We start from the raw sequence: 27,568 nt of genomic DNA, 5'->3' as shown, positions 1-27,568 counted from the left end.
AGAATGAAGATGAGTACCATCAGTCAACACTTTAAACAACAAAGGAAGAATTTCAGTATTAACCAATTTTACAGGGAAGCTAGATATAGGAGAATTAAATTTGTTGGTCATTGACCAGTGATTGATTTTGTGGATGCATACTTTTTTTTTTTTTCCTTCCATGATGCAGGTCCACAGTTTTTTGTGTGTAAAACCTTTAAGGCCAGATATGTTCTAGAAGTAAAAACGCTTTGAGTTTAAGAAGGTAATATGCATGTACTGTATATAGGATACCCCCATTGGGGTCCAGGGGATAGCTAAGCACTCCATTGTGAAACATATTTCTGCAAGGAAAGATATTAATAGAGTAAGTGGAGAAAGACAACTAAAAATAGCTGTATGTCCATTTAGGTCAGGTTTTGTCATCAATTGAATTAATCAAAATTTTGGGTTTTAGAAACTCTGAAAGTGCATATTAGGGAGTATGGGTTTATGTTTTTGTTTTTAAAGATTTTATTTGTATATTTTAGAGGACATGTGAGTGGGAGTGGTTGGAAAGGTGCATGGGGGGGGGGGAGAGGAGAGCTTAATCCCATGACCCTCAGCTCATGACCTCAGCCAAAACCAAAAGCTGATGCACAACTCATTGAGCCACCCAGGTGTCACTGGATTTGTGCTTTTTTTTTTTTTTTAAAGGTTATTTATTTATTCATGAGAGACACAAGGAGAGAGAGAGAAGCAGGCTCCACACAGGGTGTGGGACTCGATCCCAGACTCCAGGATCATGCCCTGGGCCAAAAAGGCAGGTGGTAAACCATTGAGCCACCCAGGTGTCCCTGGATTTGTGTTTTTAAATTGACTGCTTTTTATTAAATTCACAGGATTCATCAGGTCTAAAGTTGTCTTATATTCCTCATATGTTTTGTGGTAGCTATTAAAGCTTGAAAAGGAGCAAAATTAACTCTAGTAAAGTTTCTTTTTTGAGTTATGAATTAGGAAAGTTGTGATGGGGGCTCACTGGTATATAACAAATATAATGGGTGCTGAAGGATTATTTAAGATGCTGAGCCAATTTTATTGTCTCTTCATTTAAAAAAACTTAAATAGGCTGTCCCACGAAACAGCTTAATGTTTTATAGTATTAGGCCTCAAAGCGGGTGTTTTCAAAGTAATCTTTGAGATAATAACAAATTAATCTCAAGTTTAAAAATTTAATGATTTAAAGTGTAATTTCTTGCCTTTTCAAAATAAATGGTGCTTCTTTTTAAATACAGTTTATTTTTTTTAAATATTTTTTTTTAAAATTTATTTATGATAGTCACGGAGAGAGAGAGAGAGAGGCAGAGACACAGGCAGAGGGAGAAGCAGGCTCCATGCACCGGGGGCCCGATGTGGGATTCGATCCCGGGTCTCCAGGATCGCGCCCTGGGCCAAAGGCAGGCATCAAACCGCTGCGCCACCCAGGGATCCCTTAAATACAGTTTAATAAAAGTTTCTTTTTTGTCCTAACACTGTAACATTGTGTTTCTTCATGGTATATATTTTCCTGAAGGTTTGTAGAATGTCCCTATTCCCAAGCACCATTGCTTTGAGGAAGATGGATTTGAGATTGAGGGATTAAACCTTTGGGGAAAATAACATTCTTTTGATTTTGTTTTGCTATTACTTTAGTAAGGAAACTTCTAATGGAAAATTTGGATTTGTATGTTTTCATTAAAAAGCGCATACTGAAAAAAAATAAAAAGTGCATACTGGTACATATGTGATGTTAACATAGTTCAGACACTGAATCACAATAGCATGAGATTGGATAGTATCAAGCAAGAGTACTACATGAAGTTGCAGCTTCCTACTTTTTGTGACTTGGGGCTGGTACTTTATTTTATTTATTTATTTTTCTAAAAGATTTTATTTATTTATTTATTCATTCATTCATTCATTCATTCATTCATTCATGAGAGACACAGAGAGAGAGAGAAGCAGAGACCCAGGCAGAGGGAGAAGCAGGCTCCATGCAGGGAGCCTGATGTGGAACTCAATCTGGGGTCTCCGGGATCAGGCCTCGGGCTGAAAGCGGACCATAAACTGCTGAGCCACCCAGGCTGCCTGGGGGCTGGTACTTTAATTCTTTGAGTCCACGTTTCCTCATCTGTATAATTGGGATAAGGAGGGAGTGGTAGTTTTCTGAATTTCAGGAAGAATTAAGAAACTTACACCATTTTTATTAGCTTGTTATTTATTTGTATTATATAATGATGAATTTGTATCCAGCAGTATTTGGATAAAATATTGCTAATATTTTAGCTATATTATATTTAACAAGGAAATATTTAGCAATGAAAGTTGCTAAAGTTTTAGCAGTTTTAAAGAGTAATGAAATATAGATATGCTAAAATAATTTTTCCTATTACTTTCCTAATAGGGAAGGGTGTTGGGATTTACTATATATTTGGACTTAGTACATATGTATATGCTTCCTTTGTTGGTTTTCTATATGTTTTAGTTACTGATAGAATGAAATTTAAGAAATGTGTATATAGATAGGGTAAATAACATCTGCAAGGTTGTTTTAACATTCATGTTTAGGTTTCAAACTTAAAATAATAAATGCTAATCTGCTTTAGGGAATGTTCTTTGTACGTAGAATGATGAGTTGAAAAACAGAAACCTTCATCACATGTGTTACTTGGTCTTTTATGTCCTTATTTTGCTCTGGTAGAAGCAAGTTGACAGTAACACCCTGGCCTTAATACAAGAGCTGTAAAACTGCATTTTAAAATTAACTTTCAGGGGAATAGGTGGAAGGATGAAACACCTAGAATTGGTGTTAAAGTTTAGGAAGCAAATCCTAAGTAATTAAACTGTCATAACACTTCCTTCCTGTGCTTTCAAAGGATGTTTGGTAGAGCAAGATATCTTTTGGAGTTGTTGGGATTTAATCCCTAGGTTTAATCCCTTCAACTAGATAATCTTTAGTGTACCCAGATTCAAGAAAGTAAACAGAATGAAAGATAAAGCACTATAAAAATATGTTGCTGATTCTTTTTTTCCCCCTTCTCTACACAATCTGTTAATGTTTGTCTTTAATTTGTCAGGGTGAATCACCTCTGGTATGTCCGAGTTAGAGATCTTTAGACTTTATAGAAGTGTAGGTCTGTTTCATTCACAAATAGATTGAGGCTGAGGCATCGAGTGATGGGAGCCTAACTGAAGTTCTTAGTTACTTGGGATCTAAGGAAGTATTTATTTATTTGTTTGTTTGTTTATTTATTTATTTATTTATGGAAGTTTCCTAATCAGGGTTTTTTAACTTCTTTTTTTCACTGTATTTCTGTGATAAGAGGATTGTCTGCTGACTGTTACATTTGGGGAATTAAAGTTTTTTTTTTTTTACACAAAATTATTAACATTTGTTATGGAAAATTAGAAAATACAGGTGAGCACCAAGAGGTAAATAAAAAATCACCTTTGTTCCATAAAAAGCACTGAAGTTTTTCTGTTAATATCCAAATTATTAACAAAAAAATGGTTCTTTATTTTAACAAAATCAGTCTCGATAAGTACTGATAGGTAACCTTTTTCGTGCAGCATCATTTTGCAAATATCTTTACATGTCAGTAAATGTACTGTGCTATCATTTAACACATTTTATTTTATTTCATTTTATTTTATTTTATTTTATTATTTTTTAGCTATAAAAACATAAAAGTTTATTTCTCAGGGTGGCTCTGAGTCATGCAGTCACTTGGGGACGGAGGCTCCTTTTCCACTTCTTGCTCCACATTCCCCTTCGTTAGGATTCGAGCTGGCTCACAGGCACGGTGATGTTCCAGCTCGGTGATGTTCCAGCTCGCAGGGAGCGAGGGGAGAGGACGTGGAGGAGCTCCGACCCCATCTGGGCATCAGCACGTGGCACGTCTGCTCACGTTCCGTTGGCGAGGACGTGGTCCGTGGCCGCACCTGGCTGCAGGTGCAGCAGCGGATACAACCCGCTATGGTTCTGTTATAGCAGCAGGACAGATCTGGGGAGGCAGCTGCCACTCTGGATTTCATACATTTGCCTTTGCTCCCTCATCCGTCCACGTTCATTTATTTCATTCCCGGTAGGGCCAGGCCCTTCTCCATAGGGGTCCTTCAGCCGGTTCTTCCTGGCCAGGTGTCCTCAGGCAAGTGACTCAGCCTCTCTGAGCCTCAGTGTCTTCATCTGTCAAATGGGCACCCCTCTCCTGGCTGGGGGTGGGTTCAGGCCAGAACTTGGGACCTGGGGGTGGGCCCAGAAGGCCTAGCTCCTCAGGGGTGGGCAGGAAGTGTTTCTCATACCCAGAGTCAAGCTGGGTGGAGGCCTGGGGGGGTTCTATAACCTGTAGTGGCTCCATGTCTTCCACTTTCAGGATGGGGAAGTCCCCGGGGGTCTGAGCCGGAGGCACCACCTCCTCCATGTGGGGCTGGCCAAAATTGCTATTGGCAGGATCAGGAATCTTCTCCCAGACCCAGCGGGGCAGTACCTTGTGCCGGAGGTGGACGCACCTTCCAGAAGTGGCTAGGCTCATAACACAGACCATCAGGAACAAACCCCACAGGAGAAGGAGACCTGGCAGGACTTTCCACTTCAGGGTGTTATCTGGTAGGTGAAGCCGGAGGCTGGGACCAGGTGGCCCCTGTCCTGCGATGGTGGATGTGGTCACCCACAGCTCACAAGGACCCCACTGAAGGTCGGGCAAGGTGATGTTCTGGGTGCTGCCACTCACATTCACGCAGACAGAAGGCCTGGTCCCGCTCTGTGCACACAAGGTGTAGTGGGTGAGATGGCCCCTGAGCTGGTGCCTTGGGACCTCTCCCCATGCTATGGCAGGGGTCCCTGGGGGGGCATCCTGGAGTCGCCAAAGCACTGGCCCTGCTAGGGGTGTCAGTTCCTCTCTGAACCTCCAGACTGAGGGGGCAGGGGCCAAGCCCCAAGGAGAGACTGCTGTCTCTGTGATTCGGTAGGGGACCCCTTCTTCAAAATTCCCTGGCAACAGAACACTGAGGTTCTCAGGGGGAAGCCGGACCCAGCTGAGGTTCTCCAGGGGATCACCGTCTTGAGCCCAGTCCACCACGTGCTCCTGTAACTCCCCAGGCCCCCGCTGCCAAGTCACCAGCAGCTCTGTCCTCCCAGGAATGCTGCTGACCACCACGTCATGGGGTGCAAAATCTGGACCCAAGCAGGCCAAAGAAAGGTTGGTGAGAGGCTCCCAGCTTGTGGCATTGACAGCAGACACCCCGACCCACTCCGCCTGGGTGGGGATGAAAAGGTTGCAGCAGGGAGCCGTCTTCTGGATCAGCTCCTGATCTTTGACCTGGAACCATACTTTATAGTTCATCTGCATGCAGTGCCCCTGGTCCTTCCACAGAAGCAGCGGTTCTTGTCTGCCTGGTCAACAGGGGTTCCCTGATATCCATAAATCTTTTGGAGCAGAGGGTAGTGTCTGGAAGGACAAAATGGGGCTCCAATCGCTCCACAGATCCTCTTTCTCCATTCGGCAACGACCAAACACCTCATAGCCTGTGGCCAGCTCCAGGTCCTGGATCTCAATAGGAGTCAGGGGTATGGACTTTACTTCTGGTTCCAGTACTTCTGGCTCTGGAGGTGCAGCGTGGAGGGGGCTCCCAGGTCCCCGAGAGCTTCCCACGAGCAGTTCAGGTCGCCCAAGGGTCCAACTCCATAGCACTGCAGTGGCCCAGGGCTGTCCTGGGGCCGGGGCCGGTGGCACAGCGGCAGCAGCGGCAGCAGAGGCAGCAGCCGCAGCGGCGTCGGCCGCGGCCGGGGGGGCAGCCACCCGGGCCGCTCGCATGGCGCCCCCGCCGCGCCGCCAGTCCCGCCCGGCCCTGCCCGCCGCCTCCGCACCTCTTAACACATTTTAAAGATACATTGATAACATTATTGGTCGCTTAGCTTACTATGTTCAAGGGTGTATACTTCATAGTAACTATGTATCTACCAATTTCCCAGAGACCATTAGAGCACCACGATTATCCTCTTTTGCTGACAGTATAACAGGTTTTTTCTTTTGGTTAACTTATTATCTTTTAAGGATTTTTTTTTTTAAATTTTTATTTATTCATGATAGGCACACAGTGAGAGAGAGAGAGAGGCAGAGACACAGGCAGAGGGAGAAGCAGGCTCCATGCACCGGGAGCCCGACGTGGGACTCGATCCCGGGTCCCCAGGATCGCGCCCTGGGCCAAAGGCAGGCGCCAAACCGCTGCGCCACCCAGGGATCCCTCTTTTAAGGATTTTATTTATTCATGAGAGACACAGGGAGCGGCAGAGACATAGGTAGAGAGAGAAGCAGGCTCCCTATAGGGAGCCTGATGTGGGACTGGATCCCAGGACCCGGAAATCATAGCCTGAGCCAAAGGCAGATGCTCAACCACTGAGCCACCCACTGCCCCTCTTTTGGTTAACTTAATGCTTAAATGTTAACTACTTTATTGGTTAAAGTAATTACCATTTTGCCAATTTTTGATGCCACCAGCAGCAGACGAGTTCCTATTTCCTGTTTAGAGGAATTTATTTATTTTATTATTTTTTTAAAGATTTATTTATTCATGAGAGATAGACTGAGAGAGAGAGGCAGAGACATAGGCAGAGGGAGAAGCAGGCCCCTCGCAGGGAGCCTGATGTAGGACTTGATCCTGGATCCCGGGATCAGAATCTGAGCCAAAGGCAGGCACCCAACTGCTGAGCCACCCAGGCGTCCCATGTTTAGAGGAATTTAATTTTAATTTTGGAGATTCTTTCTAGTTCTTGATGTTTTTTTTTAAGGGGGGGGGTCGTTGGAGGGGCAGAGAGAGAGAATCCCAAGTATGTTCCATACCTAGCGCAGAGACCAACATGGGGCTTTGATATATGATCTAGAAATCATGACTTGAGCCAAAATCCAGAGCTATACACTTAACCAACTTAGCCACCAAGGCGCCCCAAATTCTTGATCATTTTTACATCGTAATGCTAATGTTGTTGGCATAAAGGGGTCAAACAGTTGAGACTCAGGTTTATAATCTTATGTTTCTGTTGATACTTTTGGTGTGGGCCTAGGTGATAAATAACATTTTCCTTAGCTAATCTGTTTACTTGGTCCTTTTATTTTTTTATTTTTACTTATTTATTTATTTTAAAGATTTATTTATTTATTCAGTGAGAGCGAGAGAGAGGCAGAGACACAGGCAGAGGGAGAAGCAGGCTCCGTGCAGGAAGCCCGATGTGGGACTCGATCCCGGGTCTCCAGGATCACACCCCGGGCTGCAGGCGGCGCTAAACCGCTGCGCCACCAGGGTTCCCCTACTTGGTCCTTTTAAAATTTAACTTTTTGTCTTCACTGCTTTTGGATTTATTGATCATAGAATTAGAACGCTTTTGCTACTAGAAGAGGTCTTGGATCGTGTGATCTAACCACCTCATTTTGTCTAACCACCTCATTTTGTGGATACAGAAATTGAGACCTAGAGAGATTAAAGTACTTGTGCAAGATACAGGACAGAAAGTGCTAACATTCATTTTGTGCTTAACTTGTTCGTCAAGCATGATGCTGAATGCTTCACAGTCCCTGTCTTTTAAGCCTTACAGTGACACTCTTTGATGATTAAGGAAACTTGAGGCTCAGAGAACTTAGCAGATAAATGGTAGAGGTAGAATAAGTCCTACCTCTGTCTTCTAGCATTGTCAGAGTTGTTACATGGATCATTTCAGTTTTTTAAAAAAGTAAGCTCTGTGCTCAACATGGGGCTCGAACTCATGACCCTGAGATGAAGAGTTACACGCTCCCCTGACAGAGCTAGCCAGGTGCCCCTATGTGCCATATCATTTAATTCTTACATGAGTGCTATTCTACAGGTTTCCTGTCACCACACACTGTCATTGGGTTGAGACTTGAACTCTTTTACACAGGACAGTTGATTTTCAGGTTTGTTTGGTTTTTACTTTTGCAAATGGTATTGGATGTGTATTTTTCACAATGATAGTTCATAGTCCCCAGGAGGTAATTTTGGTTTTATCAGTAGAGTGCAGAAATGGAAGCAGCTGTTTGAAATACTGATTGATGGTTTCATTTGCTAATAAGGAAAGGGTGAAGATGAATTACTGAAAAAAGACTCATCTTTCTTAAAAGCTACTTTCCTACTTTACTCTCAGCCTTAATAATAATTATAAGGAATTAAAATCTCTTGTTTTTAATAAAACTCAGGAGAGGAATTTTTTTTAACTTAAAATTTTTTTTCAGAAATGTTGTTTTCACTTTTATTCAAATATTTATGGAATAGTACTATATGCCAGGCCTTGACCCAGATGCTCAGAATAGATGGAACGCTCAGTCCTTATTATCAAGTTGCTTACATTTTTGCAGAAAACAAATACTATGCTATTGTGATACTGTAAATGCAGTATATTAATACAGTGTAATAAGTGTTATGGTGAGAGTATCCACATGGTGTTCTGGAGGAAAAGACTACAGCTTAAGGCAAACTCGGAGCCTTGTGAAGTTTTGAAAGACATCCCAGGGGAATGAGCTAAGTATTGGGAGCTAAATAAGCACTAGATGGCTGGGAAACATTAGGAGAGGGTGTTTTCCTGAATGGCAGGCTCTAACTAGAGCAATAAGTATGTATGTGTGTGGTAGAGGACAGTTGAATTTTAAGAAATGAGGAGCCTCAAGAAAAAAGTGACATGAATGGATGAATCGTCTGGCCATTCTGTGGAGGAAATGAAGAGGAGAGGTAAAACATCCCTAAGGAAACTTGGGGAGTTAATGAGGTGGCCCCTGAATTCAGGGCAGCCACAGGAAAGGACATAAAATGGATTTAAAAGATGCTAAGCATGGTAGATTGGGGAGAAGCGTGTAGGGTGACTCTGCTTCTAAACATGGGAACCTGGGGAAAGTGTTGCTTTTAGAGCTTGATGGGTAAGGAACTGGATTAGAGGACCTACTCAGGGTTAGTGGGGAGTTAGGGGAGATGTTAGTGGCAATCTAGACTACTTTACTGGAGTTCTGAAGAGAGACTTTGGAGATACAGTTTTAGGAGCATGGGTGATATTTGGGGTTAAAAACAAAAGACAAGAGGGGCGCAATGACATAGAAAACATCCACATAGGAGGACTAGGTAGAGAAAAGAAAACCCACAGTGGAGGTGGTAAGTAATAGAGAAGTAGAACAAGGGTTGAGTTCTGCGACAGGAATGCTGGTATAGTTTTGGTAGGTTAAGGCCTAAAAGTACCTATTAACTTTGGTGGCTGGGAGATTTTTGTTGTGAGGAGTGCCTAATGCTAGTAAAAGGCGGTGGAATCAAAAGAAGTAGGATAATTAAGGAAGGAGCGGGAAGAAAGAGATTGTGAGATCACTTGTACAAGAATGTTGGCTGTGAAGAGACGTTCTTAAAAGGTCTATTTAAAGTAGATTCCCAGTTGAACTTTATATTATAAAACATTGGCTAGAGGACCAGAACACTTTTTAAAACAATTATTATTAATTTTATTTATTCAGAGAGAGAGAGAGAGAGGCAGAGACACACGCAGAGAGAAGCAGGCTCCACGCTGGGAGCCCGATGCGGGCCTCGATCCCTGGTCTCCAGGATCACACCCCGGGCTGCAGGCAGCGCTAAACTGCTGCAGCCACTAGGGCTGCCCCAGAGCACTTATTCTGATAATGCACTTCACCTTCTTTGCTTAAAAGATTAGTAGCTTCTAGGATAAAGACTGAAACCCTCAGTTATTACATAATTGCAGGTTAACTATATAAGTTAGTATCCAAATAAGGATACTTTTATGTGTGAAAGAGGGAGCTATAAATTATGTTGGGACAACTGGCATGAATGGAAATTGTCCTGGGCAAACTGCGACATAGTAGTCATTCTGCCTCAAGGCTCTTCCCTGCCTGAGCCAGCTCCTTTCTGATTGCTGCTTCACTTCTAGCTGTACTTGGTCATGCTCTCTCCTCTCACTATGAGGTGCTTTATTCAACCCTCTTTACCATGCTCCCTCTTAATAGCAACTTTACAAAAGCGCCTTTGTCTAGACTTCTCTCATCTTTGGGTTAACTTTTCACCTCTCAGATGTCCACTTTATCCATTTTTTTTTAGGGAAGTCTTCTCCAACTATCAGATGTTTTTAATACAAGCCTGAAAAACCAACCAACCAACCTAGGGACTACCCAACAATGTGTATGTGTCTACTCAACTTAAGGACTCTAACAGTTCTCCCAAGTCTTCTCATGAAAAAAGGTTACCTTCATTTATTTTCATTGCTTTTTTGGGTATTTATCTCTGTATCTAAATGACATCCATAGCGCAATGGATTTCAGCACCATTGTACAACTTTATTACCATACCAATGACTGTCTTCTTTATACTACTGTATTTTTCATCTCTGTGACTCATTGTTTCCATAACTGGAAAGCCTGTATCCCCCTTTCCTTTCCGCCATTTTGTCCATCCACACCCATGTCCCATCCCTCTGGCAATCCTCAGTTTGTTCTCTTATATTTATGGGTTGCTGCTTTTCAATTTTATTTTAAGAAGATTAAAATTGAGTGCTTGCTCCTAGGGTTCCCTCTCCCAGAGAGGTACATTCTCTTTGCTCTTATAGATGGTGGTATATTGAGAGCTCTACTTCTATCTCTGTTGTCTCAGTTCCTGCAAGCCAGCATGACGACTCTTTGCATTTATAAGCATCTCTTGATGTAGTTGTAGCCACACTAAACTCCTTTCCAAGTCATCTCCTGAGGGACTAATTATTATTTATGTTATTGCTGGTGCTCTGGCTACAAAACTGCATAGGTCTTGAGAGGGTTGTCCAACTTTTTTTTTCCATTTGATCTGTTACTTTAATGTCTGCAGAATGCAAGAGTTTTTAGGAACACATATTGTGTTATGGCAACCATGTCTTTCTGTACTATGAACATAATCTCCAACAGAACTCATTAGAGTACTGTCATTAGTTTTTCTTCCCTATACCACCTTTTGATTACCAGTGGAAATAGCATTTTTCCCACTCAGTTTTGTCTAATTATATAGAAAGACTTGATACTGTTAAACATCAAGACATTTGGAATCATGAGGGTGTTTTTTTTTTTTTAAATTAGTTTTATGTTATTGAAGAAATAGCATTCAGAGCCTTGTACTCTTCTCGAGGCTAGTTGCGTAGCATAAACATTGATAGTTTGGGTATAGAATTCTAAGTTGTAAAGGACATTTCCTAAGGATTTTGAAGGCATGCTTTATAGTTTTTAGCTTTTGTTGTTGCTAAGAAGTACTAATGAGTGAAAAATTAAAAAGCATGTAGCATCCTTTTTTTTGGTCCAGTTCTGGAATCAATCTTTTCTTTTCTTTTCTTTCAAGATTTATTAATCTTTATCAATTAAAGCTGGGTCGTTCAGTCTGTTAGGCATCTACCTTTGACTCAGGTCATGATCCCAGGGTCCTGGGATTGAGCCCCAGGTCAGGCTCCCTGCTCAACGGGGAGTCTGCTTCTCTCCCTCTGCCACTCCCCCCTCCCCCAACATTCTCTCTCTCTCTCTCTCTCTCTCTCTCAAAATATTTTTTAAAAAAGGATTTATTTATTTCTTAGAGAGAGAGAGAGAGAAAAAAAGAAAGGGCAAAGGGAGAGGGAGAAAGAATCTGAAGCAGACTACATGCCCAGTGCGGAGCCAGATGCAGGGCTCAATCGCACAACTCTGAGATCGTGACTTGTGCAAAAACCAGGAGTCGGAGGCTTAACTGACCTCAGCACCCAGGTGCCCCAGTTCTGAAATTTCTTAAGGGTGTTCCTCGGTGTGGGTCCCTTTTTTTCCATTGTGCTGGTCACATGGTGTTAGTTTTTCAGTGTGAAAATTCATGTCCTTCAGTGTCCTTGACAGATTTAAAAATTATTTTATTCATGATTATCTCCTATTTTACTGCTTCCTGAGATTCTTGTTATTCAGATATTGGACTTAAATGGATTCTTTAGCATTCTTATTTAAAAAATGTTTTCTTTCATGGATGTTCTCAGTTTTATCTTCCAGTTTTTGCTTATTTAAATTTCATGGGTGCAGTACTTTCTCTTACCTTTTTCAGAAGTCTTTATTTTCCTTCCTAGTTCCTTTGTGTTCCAAATTAATTTCTTTTTCTATTTAGTTCTGTGCATCTGTCAGTGCAGGAAATGGAAACCATTAGATATTTTAAGCAGAAAAGAAAATGATATGTGATGCAGGTGTTTAGAAAAAATTACTAAAAAGGATTAGAGGTGCTGGAATGATTCCTGGAATGCTGGAAATTTTGGGAGCTTTTATGTCTGAGGCTACCACTGGAACCACTGAATTTAGAAAAACAGTGAATAGCACCATTCAGGACCAGGAAGCTGCCACTGCTGTTGCTACCAGCACCTGCCCCATGCAACCCCACAAACTGGAGAATGGACATTGGACCACTGTTTTGGAGAAACTTCAGACTGCAACAGTATCACATACCAGTGTCCCTTATGAGTATCGGTGCAAAAATCCCCAAAACAAAATGATGGCAAACCAAACCTACCACAATGTAAAAGGACTACATAACCATCACCAAGTAGGTTTTATCTTGGGAATGCAGGATTGGTTCAGTCTATGAAAGTCAGTACTGCAGTAAACCATATTAATGGCATAAAGGGCACCACCATCTCGGTAGATGCATAAAAAACATTTGACAAAGTATACTGCTCTTTCATGATAAAAATACTCAACTGAGGAATAAATAAAAGGAAGCTTCTTAACCTGATGAAGAGTATCTATGAAAAATTTATGGCTAATATCATACTTAATGTTAAGGACTGGCTGCTTTTCCTAAGAAAAGATCCTTGATCAGGATCCTTGATCCTTCCTAAGATCAGGAACAAGGCAAAGATGCCCACTCTTACTTACCTTTCAGCATTGTATTGGAGGTTCTAGCCAGGGCAGTTAGGCAAGAAAAAGAAATAAAAGACATCCAGATTAGGAAAGAAGTGGCAAAACTATATTTGCAGATGCCATGATTTCATAGGAAATCCTAAGGGGTGGGGGGAACTATTGAGAACTATTAAGTTCAGCTAAGTTTAAGATAGGAGCAATATGCAGAGCTCAATTGTATTTCTGTACAATAGCAATGAAGAATGAACAATCCAAAAATGAAGTTGAGAAAACTCCATTTTCAATAGCATCAGAGAGAATGAAATACTTAGGAATAAATTGAACAGAAGAAATATAAGACTTGTTCACTGAAAACTATAAAATCTTGAAAGAAATTAAAGAACACCTAAATAAGTGGAAAAATAAATCCTATGGATTTCTTTATGGATTTGAAGATGTTAAGATGGCATTTCTCCTCAAATTGACCTTCAGATTCAATGCAATCTCTCTCAATCACAGCTGCCTTTTTGTAGAAAGTGACAAGTTGAGCCTAATATTCATAGGAAATGTGTGGTACCCAGAATAACCAAAACAATCTTGATAAAAAACAAAATTGAAGGACTCAGTTCTTGATTTTAAAACATAGTGGTTCTCAGAATCCGATGGAAAGCATGAGTGATGCTTCTTGACCAAGCTTCACTGTGAGTGAAATAGTAGGATCATATCAGCAGTTATCCACTGTCAGTGTTTTCAAGTCTTTCTCGGAGTTTAGCTGCCTAGTCTACTGTGGGCTCAGAGAGATTAAGAGGGACTATCCGCATCTCTCCAAGTCCACTGAATTCCCTTATTCTTGTGGTGTGGTACTGCTACCTTTGAGTGTGTCCTGTAATTGTCAGGTCTAAGATTCTGCTTTACTTTCCTTACAGAGTAACCTTTCGTCTTTGGCCATTGTGGATGAGGGTCTTTTGGCCCAGGAGCGTGCTAGGGAGTATTTGTATGTTTTGCTTCTTAATAGATTTTCAGCTAGTTCTATTTCAGAGTTACCAAAGTATCTCTGGTTGTCAATAGTGTCTGTGGTATAAAGTAGGTTAATTCTCAGGTGTCCTGGTGGCTTAGGATTAGGGTTCAGCACTTTTGTGTTGGCTCATTTTCTCTCATTCATTCATGTTCAGCTTCCAAAATTTTGTCTTTTCCTCTTTTTTCATTATGAATTTGTGCCTTTGCTGGTTTGGTTGGGTTTCTGGAAGGGTAATAATAGAGTTGTGTTTAATGTGACATTTTTGTCCAGAAATAAAGTACAGCACTGTGTACTTTTTTCTCTTTCCTAGCACTTGTTGAGAAATTTGCTGACAAATACAATGTGTTAAGACACTTCTATATGATTGATCAGTTCCCTTATTAGAGTGGACTCTCTTTGTGGATAGGGTTCATGTCTTTGTTTCCTATATTATCAGTCCATTTTTCTAGCTCTCTCTAGGCTCTCCTGAGATGATTATTGATTTAGTGATTACCATTTTTGTAGAAGGCTATTCTCCTATAAGATTGGGTTGCATGGGGGATCCCTGGGTGGCGCAGCGGTTTGGCGCCTGCCTTTGGCCCAGGGCGCGATCCTGGAGACCCGGGATCGAGTCCCACGTCGGGCTCCCGGTGCATGGAGCCTGCTTCTCCCTCTGCCTGTGTCTCTGCCTCTCTCTCTCTCTGTATGACTATCATAAAAAAAAAATTATTAAGATTGGGTTGCATGAAACCCATGGAGAGGCAGTAAAATAACTAATCATAATTTTAATTTCTAACTCATTATTCTGGTTTAATTTTCTTCAAAGTATTGATTACCTCTGGTATATATTAGTTTGCTTATGGTGCTGCTACTCATTAGAAAGTACCTTCCATAAAAGCAGGGGCTTGTTATATTTTGTTCACTGCTTGTTTCTAAGCCGTCATCTCAATGGCCTGGCACACAATTGTGGTTACTGGTTGTATTTTTACCCCTAGAAAGTATTTTTTTTTAATTAGGATTTAAGGTCTAAGTGTGCCCTATAAGTAAGCACAGAAATAGTTATATATATGAATCTCTTTTGTTCAAAGAAATGGTTCTCTGTTCAATTTGTCTTATTTAGTATTTTTCCTAATTATGTGATTTCAATCAGGGTTTGCCTGATTCTGATTAGGTTGCTAATTTGTTGACTGCTCACTTTATTGAATGAGTAGCAGAAGTTTGTTACTACCAGAAATTATTCATTGCAAAGCATCTTAGTCTTTTTTACTTGTGACTGAGGAGACCCTTGCTAATGAAAATTGGAATCATAGGACTTTCTTTTCTTTTTTTAAGATTTTAAAAAATATTTGTTTATTCATGAGAGACACAGAGAGAACCAGGACCCCCTGGGACCCTGGGATCATGCCCTGAGCCAAAGGCAGATGCTCAACCACTGAGACACCCAGGTATCCCAGTGATCTTGGGACTTCCTAGAGATTTTTCCTGTGTTATATTTCTCTTAATTTCTGAGAAATTCATTAATTTTCCTTAGTAAAAATATTGTGGATCACATTCCTTTTTCCTTTGAAAGGTGAGATATTTTGGGGACAGAATTGAGGCTGGTGAATGAATGTTAGTAGGTACTTTGAGTCCATTATTATGAAATAGCATAGTTTTATGAAAAGGTTTATGTTTGGGCATATTAATAATTTTTACCTTAAATTCAAATTGAAGTTATTTTTTTAAAAACTAAGATTTATTTATTTGATGATAGACACAGAGAGAGAGAGAAAGAGGCAGAGACACAGGAGAAGGGAGAAGGAGGCTCCATGCGGGAGCCTGACGCGGGACTCAATCCCTGGACTCCAGGATCGTGCCCTGGGCCAAAGGCAGGTGCCAAACCGCTGAGCCACCCAGGGATCCCCCAAGTTAAATTGTTTTTTAAAGTCTGGATGATGGCTAGATAATAAAAGGCATGTTAATTTTGAATGCTAGGCGTGAAGAGAGCCTCAGAAGCTGGATTGATAGTCACTTGAATAATTGCTCTACTCTTAAGTGCTGTTCAGCTGCCACCAGACAGCTGTTCAGAAGAACCTTACGGTACATTAAAGCACAGATCTCAAACAGCTGGGCCTGAGTGGTTTGGCTGTCCATGTAGAGTAGGTCTCCTCCAAGGGATTTAAAATTCCTTGTTTGTTGGTTATGATTAGAAATAAGTTTCATATAGAATGATTTATGTTATGTTATCTGATTGCAGGTGAAGAACTAAATTGCTTTTTCCTTTCACCCCTGTAATTTATTTGTTTTACTGAATAAGAATAGTCCTGAAGTGAAATGTTAGTGCCATTAAGAAAGGTAACTGGGAAAAAAAAAAAAAAAAAGAAAGGTAACTGGACAAAGAGAGGGTATTGTTAGCATGGAGTTCTTGTGTTCCTTTTTCATTTTCCTTTATTATCTCTTTTCCATTGAGGATATTACAATATGTACATTAGGGAAAATTCTCAATCTGTATTTATTGTCTATTCTTTTATAAGATGAACCTGGCAATCTGTAATAGCTTCTCACAATTGCTAGAAAGTGATCTAAGCAAGCAGAGAGTTGCATAGTATTTCACTATAGAGTATTAACAAGTGGACTTGAGAAAGGTTTGTTTTTGGTTTCTATAAGCTGTTCTTTTGCCTGACATGTTAAAGTAGTAAAAAACTCCACATACTTGTATTTCTGTTTCTTTAGAAACATGAATTTTCCTTTGGCTATTTTTTTTTCAAGTTTACAGCTTTTAAAATTCTATATTCTTAGGTCTGTGAATATTATAACTTAGATGGATTTCCATAAGAAAACACATTTCCAACAGATTTTAGCAGGCATTTACTGAACTCTTGTCCAGTCTTGGATATATGCAGTATAATCTATGGTGAATTTCATGGAAGTGACATTTAATATCCAGAAACTACTCTACTATACTTTTATCTTGGTATGTCATTATTAGACCAAGTAAGAGGTCATCTGTATTTAGGTCTCTTTTTATGAATTGCTTAATGTAACTCTTTATACTTATATTTCTGTATATGAAAATCAAGGAACAAGGACAAAAGTGCTTGAGAAAATACTGAAAATTATGCCAATTGTGAAAGAAGGAAACCAAACCCAAGCATGTGCATAGTCCCTGTCCCGAAAATGAACACAGATGCTTTGTTCAAAGATAACATTGTAGGTGATATAGAGAGGCTGAGTTCTGGGGCCAGGGCCTGGCTGGCTTGGTCAGTAGAGCATCAGACTCTTGATCTCAGGGTGAGGAGTTTGAGCCCCATGTGGAGCCTACTTGAAATTAAGAAGAAAAAAAGGGGGGGGGGGAGAAGCTGAGCTCCAGGATTCCTTTTGTAGTTGTGCTACTGGCCAAACTAGACAATTCATTCAGCTGAGCATTTGTGGTATAAAGTGACTTGTGTGACAAACAAAATGTTAAGAGAAGGGCAGTAATTTGCCATTACTTAATTAACTATTCTGCAATGAGTTTCAGATTATGTTCTGAGTATGTGTCCCCCTAAGTTTACTTTTAGATTTCTGTTTCATACTTGTTCTTTGTTCCTTGTTTAAGTGGCTAATCTAATTTCTCAAGTGTTTACAATTACAGTGTGCTTACTAATTCATTTTCAAGTGGTTGCTGTCATATGCTTACTGAGTCTTTTTTTTTTTTAAGATTTATTTATTTAGAGAGAGAAAGACACCATGAGACGGGGTGGGGGGGTTTGCAGAGGGAAAAGCAAACTCCCTGCTGAGTGGGGAGCTGGAGGTGTGGACCTCCATTCCAGGACCCTAGGATCATGACCTGAGCTATAAGGCAGATGCTTAACAAACTGAGCCACCCAGGTGCCCCTGCTTAGTAGGTCTTGAGTGATTTTCTCTGTTATGTATGTGTAGTGTGACTTTATTTAAAATGTGCTCTGGGATGCCTGGGTAGCTTAGTGGTTGAGCATCTGCCTTCAGCTCAGGGCTCAGGGCGTGCGTGATTCCAGAGTCTCCCGGGATGGAGTCCCACATCAGACTCCCAGTGGGGAGCCTGCGTTTCCCTCTGCATATGTTGCTGCCTCTCTCTCTGTGTCTTTCATGAATAAATAAAAATCTTAAAAAAAATGTGCTCTACATTTATTACCTAGTAATGATGTTTTTCCCCTAAGAGCTACACCGAGCATTCATTTTTTAGTGATTCTGTAATTGAGTGCACTTTCAAATCTCCCATTCTTTATTGGTAGGGCCTGTGGGTGTTGGGTACACTTTAGATGAAGGATACTCAGGGAGTAGGAGACTTGTGTTGTCAAAATGGAAAGGGTAGTGCAGACATCTAAGGAAGTTCAAGCACTTGAGTTCCAGAGCCAGGTAGGTCAGTGCAGAACGCAGGGTTGAAATTATGGTCCTAAGTCAAGATCATAGAGGTAGTAGGCTGAAAAATCAAAATGATGAAAGCAATGAAATAGAATGATGTTGCTGGTAGTAGGAGGTGATGAGTAATTCTGAAAATGGCAAGTAAGCAATTGCATTTACATTAGTTCTTTAGGCCCCAGAAGATTATAGGGATTAACCCCAAGGTTAATGGTACTAGGTTCTTTTAGGAAAGTACAGCCATGTACAGGGAGCCTAATGTGGGACTTGATCCCGGGACTCCAGGATCACTCCCTGAGCTGAAGGCAGTCGCTAAACCACTGAGCAACCCAGGGATCCCCAAAAGTTAATTATTTTTATCAAGGGAGGCAATTCTTAATTAGAATGGAGTATCTGTTACATTTTATAGAAGTTTTCTTGGCTGCATTTGGGGTTTTGGTTCTTCTGTAAGCATCTCTATAAGCAAGTATGTTTTCTGACTTAAATTCAGCAGTTTATTTCTAGTATTAGGTTCACATGGTGAATATAAATGAAAACACAGAAGATCTCTTAATCTGGAGGTAGGAATAGCTTAGGGAAGGTCAGCAACACTGAGCAAATCTTGGTAAGAAATATTGTCAAAGAAAAATGTCCACCAAACCCTTCTGTGATAGCATCTGGTAACTTGGGATTCCTAAGTAGCTCTTTGTTTTAGGGCATTGTCAGATGTTACTCTGTGCTTAGTCGGTGGCTGCAGCTAATTAATGTGTTGTATGCGTTTTAGGATGTAATTTCTGCAAGTTACTGTACTTTGACTAAGTGCTGATTCTTAGGTCATGACTTCCTGTATAATATGTAATGAATGAAAAATAATAATAGTTAGAAAACTATGACAAGATTATATAACTTTCTGCCTGGCCCCCATGTGTCCTTGGTATTGGCAGCTCATGTGCCATATAAAACTCGTTGATTCATAGCTTATTAGATGGAGACTTGCCTGTAAACTTAATTTTTTTATGGTGCATTCAGCCTAGGAAATTGGCAAGATGATATTGAGGGCGTGTAGGTGTGTGAATTTTAGAGATTATAAAAGTATCACAGTTAATATTTTTTTCTTCTAGGAAAAAAACATATATAGCATAAAAAAGCAGAGCAATATTTTCTGGGGAGTATGTGTGTGTGTGATTTCTTTTAGGATTTACCAAAATAGGGATCCCTGGGTGGCTCAGCGGTTTAGTGCCTGCCTTCAGTGCAGGGTGTGATCCTGGAGTCCTGGGATCAAGTCCCACATCAGGCTCCCTGCATGGAGCCTGCTTCTCTCTCTGCCTGTGTCTCTGCCTCTCTTTCTGTGTGTCTCTCATGAATAAATAAATAAAATCTTAAAAAATAAAAAAGATTTACCAAAATAGTCATTATCTATCTATATGTTGTCTATGTAGAAGATAGAGGTTAATAATTTGTGGCCTTTGCCCTGAAACAGTTCTCAAGTCACTTGAGGTAGCTGAGTACATCCACAAATATGGGTTTGTGTGAAAAGTGTAACAGAACTATGTGCAAGGTGCAAAGATGGTATTTAACTCTTCCTTTTCCCTCTTGAGCCAGGGCAAATAAAGTTAGCTTTTATCTGCAAATTCACAATGTTACACTTCAAAGACACTGTGTGACTTCTTGCAGAGTATAGGAAATACAAGAAGCCAAAATTAAGAGGGTTCACCTACGTGACTGGAACACAGTGATTTTAACAATCAAGCATAAATAAGACCAAGGAGTGGTGGGGGCGCCTGACTCAGTAGGTAGACTCTTGATTTCAGGGTAGTGAGTTTAAGCCCCAGGTAGGTCATGGAGCCTACTTAAAAAAACAAAACAAAAACAAAAATAAGGCTAAGGAGTAGTGGAGTAAACAGGATGAGAGTAGGATATGCTACTAATTTGTGGTACCTTGAGCCACCATTTCAGCTGTGGTGCCAGCTGAAATTTGATGTGAAGTTCTCAGTTGCTTATACTATGCCATTAATCTGTAAAAATATAACTTCTCCCATTATAAATTATTTCTTAAAGCTCTTTCACATCAGTGAACAAAGTAAGCAGATGTAAATCAGAAGTTGAAATTGTGCTTAAAATTGCAGATAGGGCAGCCCCACGTGGGTCAGCGGTTTAGCACCGCCTTTGGCTCGGGGTGTGATCCCGGGATTGAGTCCCCACGTCGGGCTCCCTGCATGGAGCCTGCTTCTCCCTCTGCCTGTGTCTCTGCCTCTCTCTCTCTCTGTCCTGTCATGAATAAATAAATAAATAAAATCTTAAAAAAATAAATATTAGTGGTGTAGCAGAATTTGTTGTACTTAATTTTGTTAATTAATTTTAAACCAGTAGCTTTTTAAATATTGTGTAACACTCTGAAATATGATTTTGTTTTAAATTATGTTTTATGACAATATTTCTGCCCAGCTCTGCTCTATGTCGTGGTACAAAATTGCTCCTTGCAAGCATTGATACTGTTTTGAGTTCCCAGCTTTAGAACCCAGCCCTTGTATGAACCGAACAAACGTTTTTGTTATAAATTAATGAGTATGTGGAATAGCTTTTTTTTTTTTGACAGCTGATTTTCCCCCCTCCTCCTAAAAGAATCTTCAGTGAAAGGATGCCATCTTGTGGATTTGAAAAAGATACCATTTAAGAAAAAAAATACTGATAAGACTACTGAGATTTTATGCATATAGTTGTTTTCTGATACCAAAATGAAAAGAGATGAATACTATTATTCTCTTTATATGCACTTATCCTTTGGACAATTTTTTCTTCATTTTATTTGAATTGTAAAAGATTATTTTAAAAATTCCTGTTAGCTATTCCTCTTCTAGTGCGTTCTCAAACATCGGTTATAAAAGTGTTCGTCTACAATAGCAGTTTTAATTAAGAATTGTTATTGAAAGTTTTGATACTAAGACTCTCCTAGTGCCACTATTAATGATAACAATCGTTTGGAATGAAAAAAATACTATCCTTGAAACAACTATTGTTTCAAGAATTATTTGACAGAGATGTATCCAAAGGAACCTTTGTTCTATAATATAGAACTTCATTTAATAAAAAGATATTTATTTATTTTAGAGAGAGAGAGAGAGAGCACGCACATACATGTGTGGGAGCACTGTGAGGGTTAGGGGGAGATGAAGAGAGAGAGAATCATTCTTTCAGCAGACTCCCTGCTAATAAGCACATAGCCTGCCATGGGGCTTGATCTCAGGACTCTGAGATCATGACCTGAGCCAAAATCCAGAGTTAGTCATTTAACTGACTGAGCCACCCAGGTGCCCCAAAAAGTGATATTTTAGAAGACAAACCTCAATTCGAACCTCATTTTTGTAGTTAATAGTATATACTGAAGTAAGTTTTCCTCAAGATATTATATTAGGAAGGCCCTTTTTTCTGTTAGGAAAATCTTAAAATCACCTCTTATGTAAGAAATGGAATGTGTTTTGCAAGCTTGGGATCAGTGAGTTCTTATGTAATATTAAGGGAGTTGGTATAAAATAAAACAGAAACAGACTCAGATACAGAGAACAAATATGGTTGCTAGAGGGTTGCAGGTTGGGTAAAATAAGTGAAGAGGATTAAGAGATACAAACTTCCAGTTATAAATAAGTGACGGAGATATAAAGTACAGTACAGGGAATATGCTCAATATTGTCATACCTTTGTATGGTGACAGATGATAACTACATTTATCATGGTAATAACCATTTTGTAAATGGATATAAATGTCAGATTGCAAGGTTGTATACTGAAAACTAATATAATACTGTATATCAACTCACTTCAAATAAAATTATATTAAAAGGGAATTTCTATATGATATATCATCAAGTCATAAAAATTACTTTTCAAAATAACTTCATTTTCATTTAATCTCATTTTGTATCTTGATTTATGTCTCCTGTACATCTTGGTTTATAATATTAATTCTGTTTTTAAATAATAGTTTTCCATTTCTTCAAAAACATTTCTTACTGAAAACCTGTATGTAGTGAGTGTCTCTTTATTAAATAAGAAGGGCATATGTTCTTACTTAGAGACCACCAGGATTCTGGAACATTGGCCCTTGAGAGTTCTTTGATGTAGAGTCATTAGTACTCATGGAAGGGAAATCATTGAAGGAAAAAGTTGTTATCCGCTAGAACTCTAGATTTAATGCTCCTAAATTGCTCCTTTAATTTTAGTGGATTATGGCAGCCTTTATTTAAACTGCATCTTCAAAAAAAAAAATAAATAAACTGCATCTTCTTTTGTTTCCTCTTGAGCAGGGAGGGAGAAAGCTTCAAGTCAGGGGCATAATTTGATGTCTTGCACTTTTTCTTTTTCTTTCTTTTTTACACAGAACAAATTTTATCATCTCGAATGCTGGCGCATAACCAATAACAAGCCTAATTAGCGGAAGAGACAGAGGGAAACTTGAGATACTGAGGTGGACTTCTGGGCAGGTTTTAAAACCTTTAAAGGTTGAGGGCATAATTGTTAGTCTTTTTTTTTTTTTTTTTTTTAAGATGTAGGGCTTTCCTTTTACTTGACATTTTCACTTTAACAGTTCTTATATAGGGATCCCTGGGTGGCGCAGCAGTTTAGCACCTTCCTTTGGCCCAGGGCACCATCCTGGAGACCCGGGATCGAATCCCACGTTGGGCTCCCGGTGCATGGAGCCTGCTTCTCCCTCTGCCTGTATCTCTGCCTCTCTCTCTCTCTCTCTGTGTGACTATCATAAATAAATAAAAAATTAAAAAAACCCCAACAAAACAGTTCTTATATATTATGAAGTTCAACCAAAGCCCTTCACCTGTAAAGTTAAATGAAAATCAGAGAGCGAGTAAAACAATATCTCCAGTATGTAAGAGTATTAGAAATAGTTTGTTCTTTCACATAGATTTTAATGTCTAACTTTGAAATTATGGATGTCTTAATTTTTGAGTTTTAAAAATCATAAGACAAATTTTCTTGAATTACAGGTCATAGCTTTATAAATGATCGATATACATGTACAGATAAAATTTCAGATACTCTTAAACACATTTTGAGATAAATCACACATGATATATATTTCTTCTTGGGTTTGCTTATCTCTTTGGGGTACTGAAGAATACCCAGTGTTTATTTCACACTAAAAATTTAGCCTTTGAACACTGGCTTGGACAGACCACAAAGTGGGACCTTCAGAATTCTCTTAGTAGGCTTTCAGTCCAAATGATTCAGACATCTTGTGTCCTAAATTGAATGTTAGTACTTTTCCTCATGTAATTAGTATCAGTGGGGGTCTTGTACTGGCAGTTTGTCTTGGTCATAACTTATTCTTAAAAACCATTCCTTATAATGAAATACGAAATTTTCCTCAATGCAAGAAAAATCTGGATCAGTAACAAAGTCTGCGGGTGTTTCAGGAGCATTCTTGAAAACAGGTTTCCACAGTACTAATATGTTTCTTCTTTAACAATTCTTTTTCATAACTGCGCAGTCACTGCCCTATTCTATTCTGCACAACAACAGCAACAAAATTTTTTTTGAAGATCAACTTTTTTCCTTGGCACCGTTACTATCTATCTGGAATGAGCCCAAAAGACAGTGGAATGTTGGGTCTCTCCTCAAGTAGCTTCCTCCTCTTTTAACAGCATTCTATTACTCTCTGTCAGTGATCTAATCACAGCCAAGTTCTTTGGTCAGACGATTGACAATCATAAGTGAAAAAAGCTCTTTGATAAAAACCAACTGTTCAAATGGGGTGTTCTCATAATGCATTTGAAACCCGCCATCCAAAAAAAAAAAAAAAAAAAAGAAAGAAACCCGCCATCCAGGGCTGCTTCCCCTCGCTCTGGATGTTCTCAGAAACACCTTGTTGGCTTCTTCCAGGGCCACTGATACTCTGTAGCTGCCACCACTCAGTTGTTCCTCTTCTGGATAATCATAGTTGTCTTCCCAGTAATCAAATTCCTCACCCTCGTCCTCGCTCTCAAAGTCAAGGCCTGTGAGCTGGCCTGGCTGCTCCTCAGGGATGGGCCAGTGAGCAAGGCCTTGTTCTCCTGCAGCTCCACCATTGGCTGGGCCTCCTCCATTGGGCCTTCCTACTCTAGCTGTGGCTGGGCCCTGTGGCAGGAGGGGTTCAAGGATGGCTCCCAGCTCCCACTGCCTACCTCACCGGGCATCACATCTGTCTGCGGGGTCATTGCTGTCTTCATAGAGCTCAGACAGCTCATTCATTTCCGATGTTGTACAAGTGGCTCAACTCTAGCCGGGCCTCTTGCACTTTTTCAAATTTCTTACAGTTATGCTAAGAAGGAATCAGATCTCAATGGAGCCCAGATGAAGCTTCGAGAATATGAAGCTGCACTGAATTCTAAAGATGCAGCTCTGGCCACGGCACTTGGTGACAAAAAAAGTTTAGAGGGAGATTTGGAGGACCTGAAGGATCAGATTGCCCAGGTAAGGCAAACTCTGATTTTGATCTGTGTTGGGAGGTTAATTTGCCCCATCTGACTGGGTCGATTGGTTAGAGTAGATTTTTGAATTAATTTAAAAAAATATTTTTTTATTAAAATTTTTATAGCTGCCTTGAAGCATGGTCTTGAGGCAGCGGATGTGCAAAGCATTTTCACCTCTCAGGCATTTTCTCTGGGTCATGCACATCTTACTGCTGGTCTTCTTCCTTTCTCTTTTGCTTATGCTCATTCTGTTTCTTGCTCTCAAAATCTATTTCAATACTGTATCAGAATGGAAGATAGGAAAAGAAAAAATCATAACATTGCTCCACACACAGGAAGAAATGAAAGTGGTAGCTCAAATCCTGGGTAGGTCTCCTTAGTTGGTTTTGTTCATTACTTGTTGCCAGTTACCAGATCTGAAAGGTGTTTCAGTGTGGCACTCTTGGGGGCACCGGCAGTTGGACACACAGTTCTGGGTTAAAGGTTATAATGAGAGTCTCTTGATACATTGATAAAAGAAATGGAAGGTATAAGTGATACAGAAATTTTATTTCTTGTTTCAGTCCATAGATGTCTGTTAAGTTCATTACTAAATAATTGTTTTGTGATTTTTACCAATTCTTTCTCCTTGTATTAGTTGGAAGCCTCCTTGGCTGCTGCCAAAAAACAATTAGCAGATGAAACTTTACTTAAAGTGGATTTAGAGAATCGCTGTCAGAGCCTTACCGAGGACCTGGAGTTCCGTAAAAATATGTATGAGGAGGTAACTGTATAATTTTATTTCTTTAAGGAATGGAAGTATTCTAAATGCTTTATTATAACTTTATATGTAAAATTTGTGAGAGATTTTATTAGTAAATTATTCAAAGTACCGCTAACAGGTTTTATATAAGAATTTAGGCTCTTAAACAGATATGATTTCACTTTGTTACTGCCTTATTAGAAGTCTTAAATCCTAAGGATGTGGTCATAGCAGTTAATTACTATTAACTTGCTTGAGCATTTGTATTAGTTATCTATTGCTGCCTGCTTAATAACTCTAAAATTTTTCAACTTCAAACCACACATCTTCATTATCTCACAGTTTCTGAAGGTTGGGAAACTCAGCTGCTTAACAGCATGGATGTGTTTTAGGGTCTCTCATGAGGTTGCAATCAGGCTTTCAACCTAGATGAGAGGAAATGCATCTGAGCTCATTCCCTGATGGTTGGTATGAAGAGTCAGTTCACCATGGGCTTCTCCATGGGGCTGTTCATGATACAGCTTTCCCCAAGAGTAAGTGATGAGAGAGAGAAAACATGAACATAAGACAGAAGCCACATTATCTTCTATGACTTTTCTAATCCCAGAAGTGATGTACCATCACTCTATCACGTAGACTGACCATGTTACACCATGGGAGGGGATTCTACAAAGGTGTGGCTGCCAGGAGGGCAGGAGGGCAGGCTGCCCACAGCATTTATGGTTATGTGTGTTTATTTTAAAATGCCATTTACAAACCTTAGCCTCTGTGGTCAAGCGTTGGCAGGTGAAGGTAGCAACTGTTGCCAAAAGACAAGTAATAAAATTGAAAAAAGGGGGAATGTATATTTTCTCAAGATTGAAAAAGGATTGGAATTAGTCCTGGGGTATGAAACCTGCAGTTAAGTACTTAATGATTTTAGAGGTAATACAATTTTGAAAACAGCAACTAACAATGATTTTTAAAATGGGAAAAAATTTTTTTAAAGATTTTATTTATTCATGAGAGACAGAGAGAGAGAGAGAGAGAGAGAGAGAGAGAGAGAGAGGGGCAGAGAAACAGGCAGAGGGAGAAGCAGGCTCCATGCAGGAAGCCCGATGTGGGACTCGATCCTGGTACTCCAGGATCACGCCCTGGGCTGAAGGTGGCGCTAAACCGCTGAGCCACCCGGGCTGTCTTAAAATGGGAAATCATTACAGAGCTTAAAATTCTTTTGTTAATGGGAGAAAAATAAAATAGAACTATGACTGTTTTTACAACTACATGCTGTTAAAACGTTCTCAAGTTATTTATTTATTTATTTATTTATTTATTTATTTATTTATTTATTTATTTATTTAAGATTTTATTTATTCATTCATGAGAGACAGAGAGAGAGAGAGAGAGAAGCAGAGACACAGGCAGAGGGAGAAGCAGGCTCCATGCAGGGAGCCCGACGTGGGACTCGATCCTGGGTCTCCAGGATCACGCCCTAGGCTGTAGGCGGCGCAAAACTGCTGAGCCACCAGGGCTGCCCTCAAGTCATTTATTTAAAAGTAAAGAAGTAGAGAAGTGACGATGATCAAAGTGGAATATTTTGTGCTGAAGTTCCTTGTATGAGTGTAATAAATGCTATCACGTAATTGTTAACTGCAGTTTTGCTTTATAAATGGAGATGTTTTTATATTCAGTTGTTTTATATTCTTATTTTGATAAAATTGCCTGTGATAGATCATTACTTGGTTTTTATGCTATGTGCGGAGTCCTAGATCTTTTTTTTTTTTTTTTTTTTTTTTTTTTTTAGTCCTAGATCTTTAAACCAGGAGTAGGGTATTTTTTTTGTTTGCAAGTCACTGATTCTACATAAAATAATAAAAAAGGCACCAGCAAAAAAATGATTTAATATTTTTAGGTTGTATAGCATCTTTGAATATTTTGGTTTCTGCCTTTTTGAGAATGAACTTAAAATATTCCTCTTTTTTTTTTTTTAAAACATAGAGGATATAATTCTATTCAATAGATATACTTTAGTTCCTTATCATGGACAGTTAAGGGGGTGAGAAAGAGGAAGAAGAAAAACAAGAAGAGGAGTAAAGGTAGACAAAGAGCAAAATCATTATTAGGTGCTCAGTATTTGTTGAATGAAACCTTTTATTTGCATGTTTTAAATGTAATTTGCTTCATTAAATAAATGTAAACCCTG

General features: G+C 39.7%; 1 protein-coding gene and 1 pseudogene across 3 annotated transcripts in view; one reads left to right on the top strand and one right to left on the bottom strand.

The window, feature by feature from the left end:
* The window catches only part of LMNB1 (lamin B1), a 59,178-nt gene that overhangs the window by 7,008 nt on the left and 24,602 nt on the right, over positions 1-27,568 (top strand). For all 3 annotated transcript variants that reach the window (XM_055301636.1, XM_055301637.1, XM_055301638.1), the window contains exons 2-3: positions 24,489-24,645; positions 25,282-25,407. In XM_055301636.1, the coding sequence (XP_055157611.1) occupies positions 24,489-24,645; positions 25,282-25,407 (283 nt within the window). The remainder of the gene's footprint in view (positions 1-24,488; positions 24,646-25,281; positions 25,408-27,568) is intronic.
* Positions 23,845-24,438, bottom strand: LOC129494929 (EP300-interacting inhibitor of differentiation 1-like; annotated as a pseudogene).

The sequence above is a fragment of the Nyctereutes procyonoides genome, unplaced genomic scaffold (assembly GCF_905146905.1).
Source record: "Nyctereutes procyonoides isolate TBG_1078 unplaced genomic scaffold, NYPRO_anot_genome, whole genome shotgun sequence".
Taxonomy (NCBI): Eukaryota; Metazoa; Chordata; class Mammalia; order Carnivora; family Canidae; genus Nyctereutes; species Nyctereutes procyonoides.
This window is presented reverse-complemented; position numbering and strand designations above follow the sequence as displayed.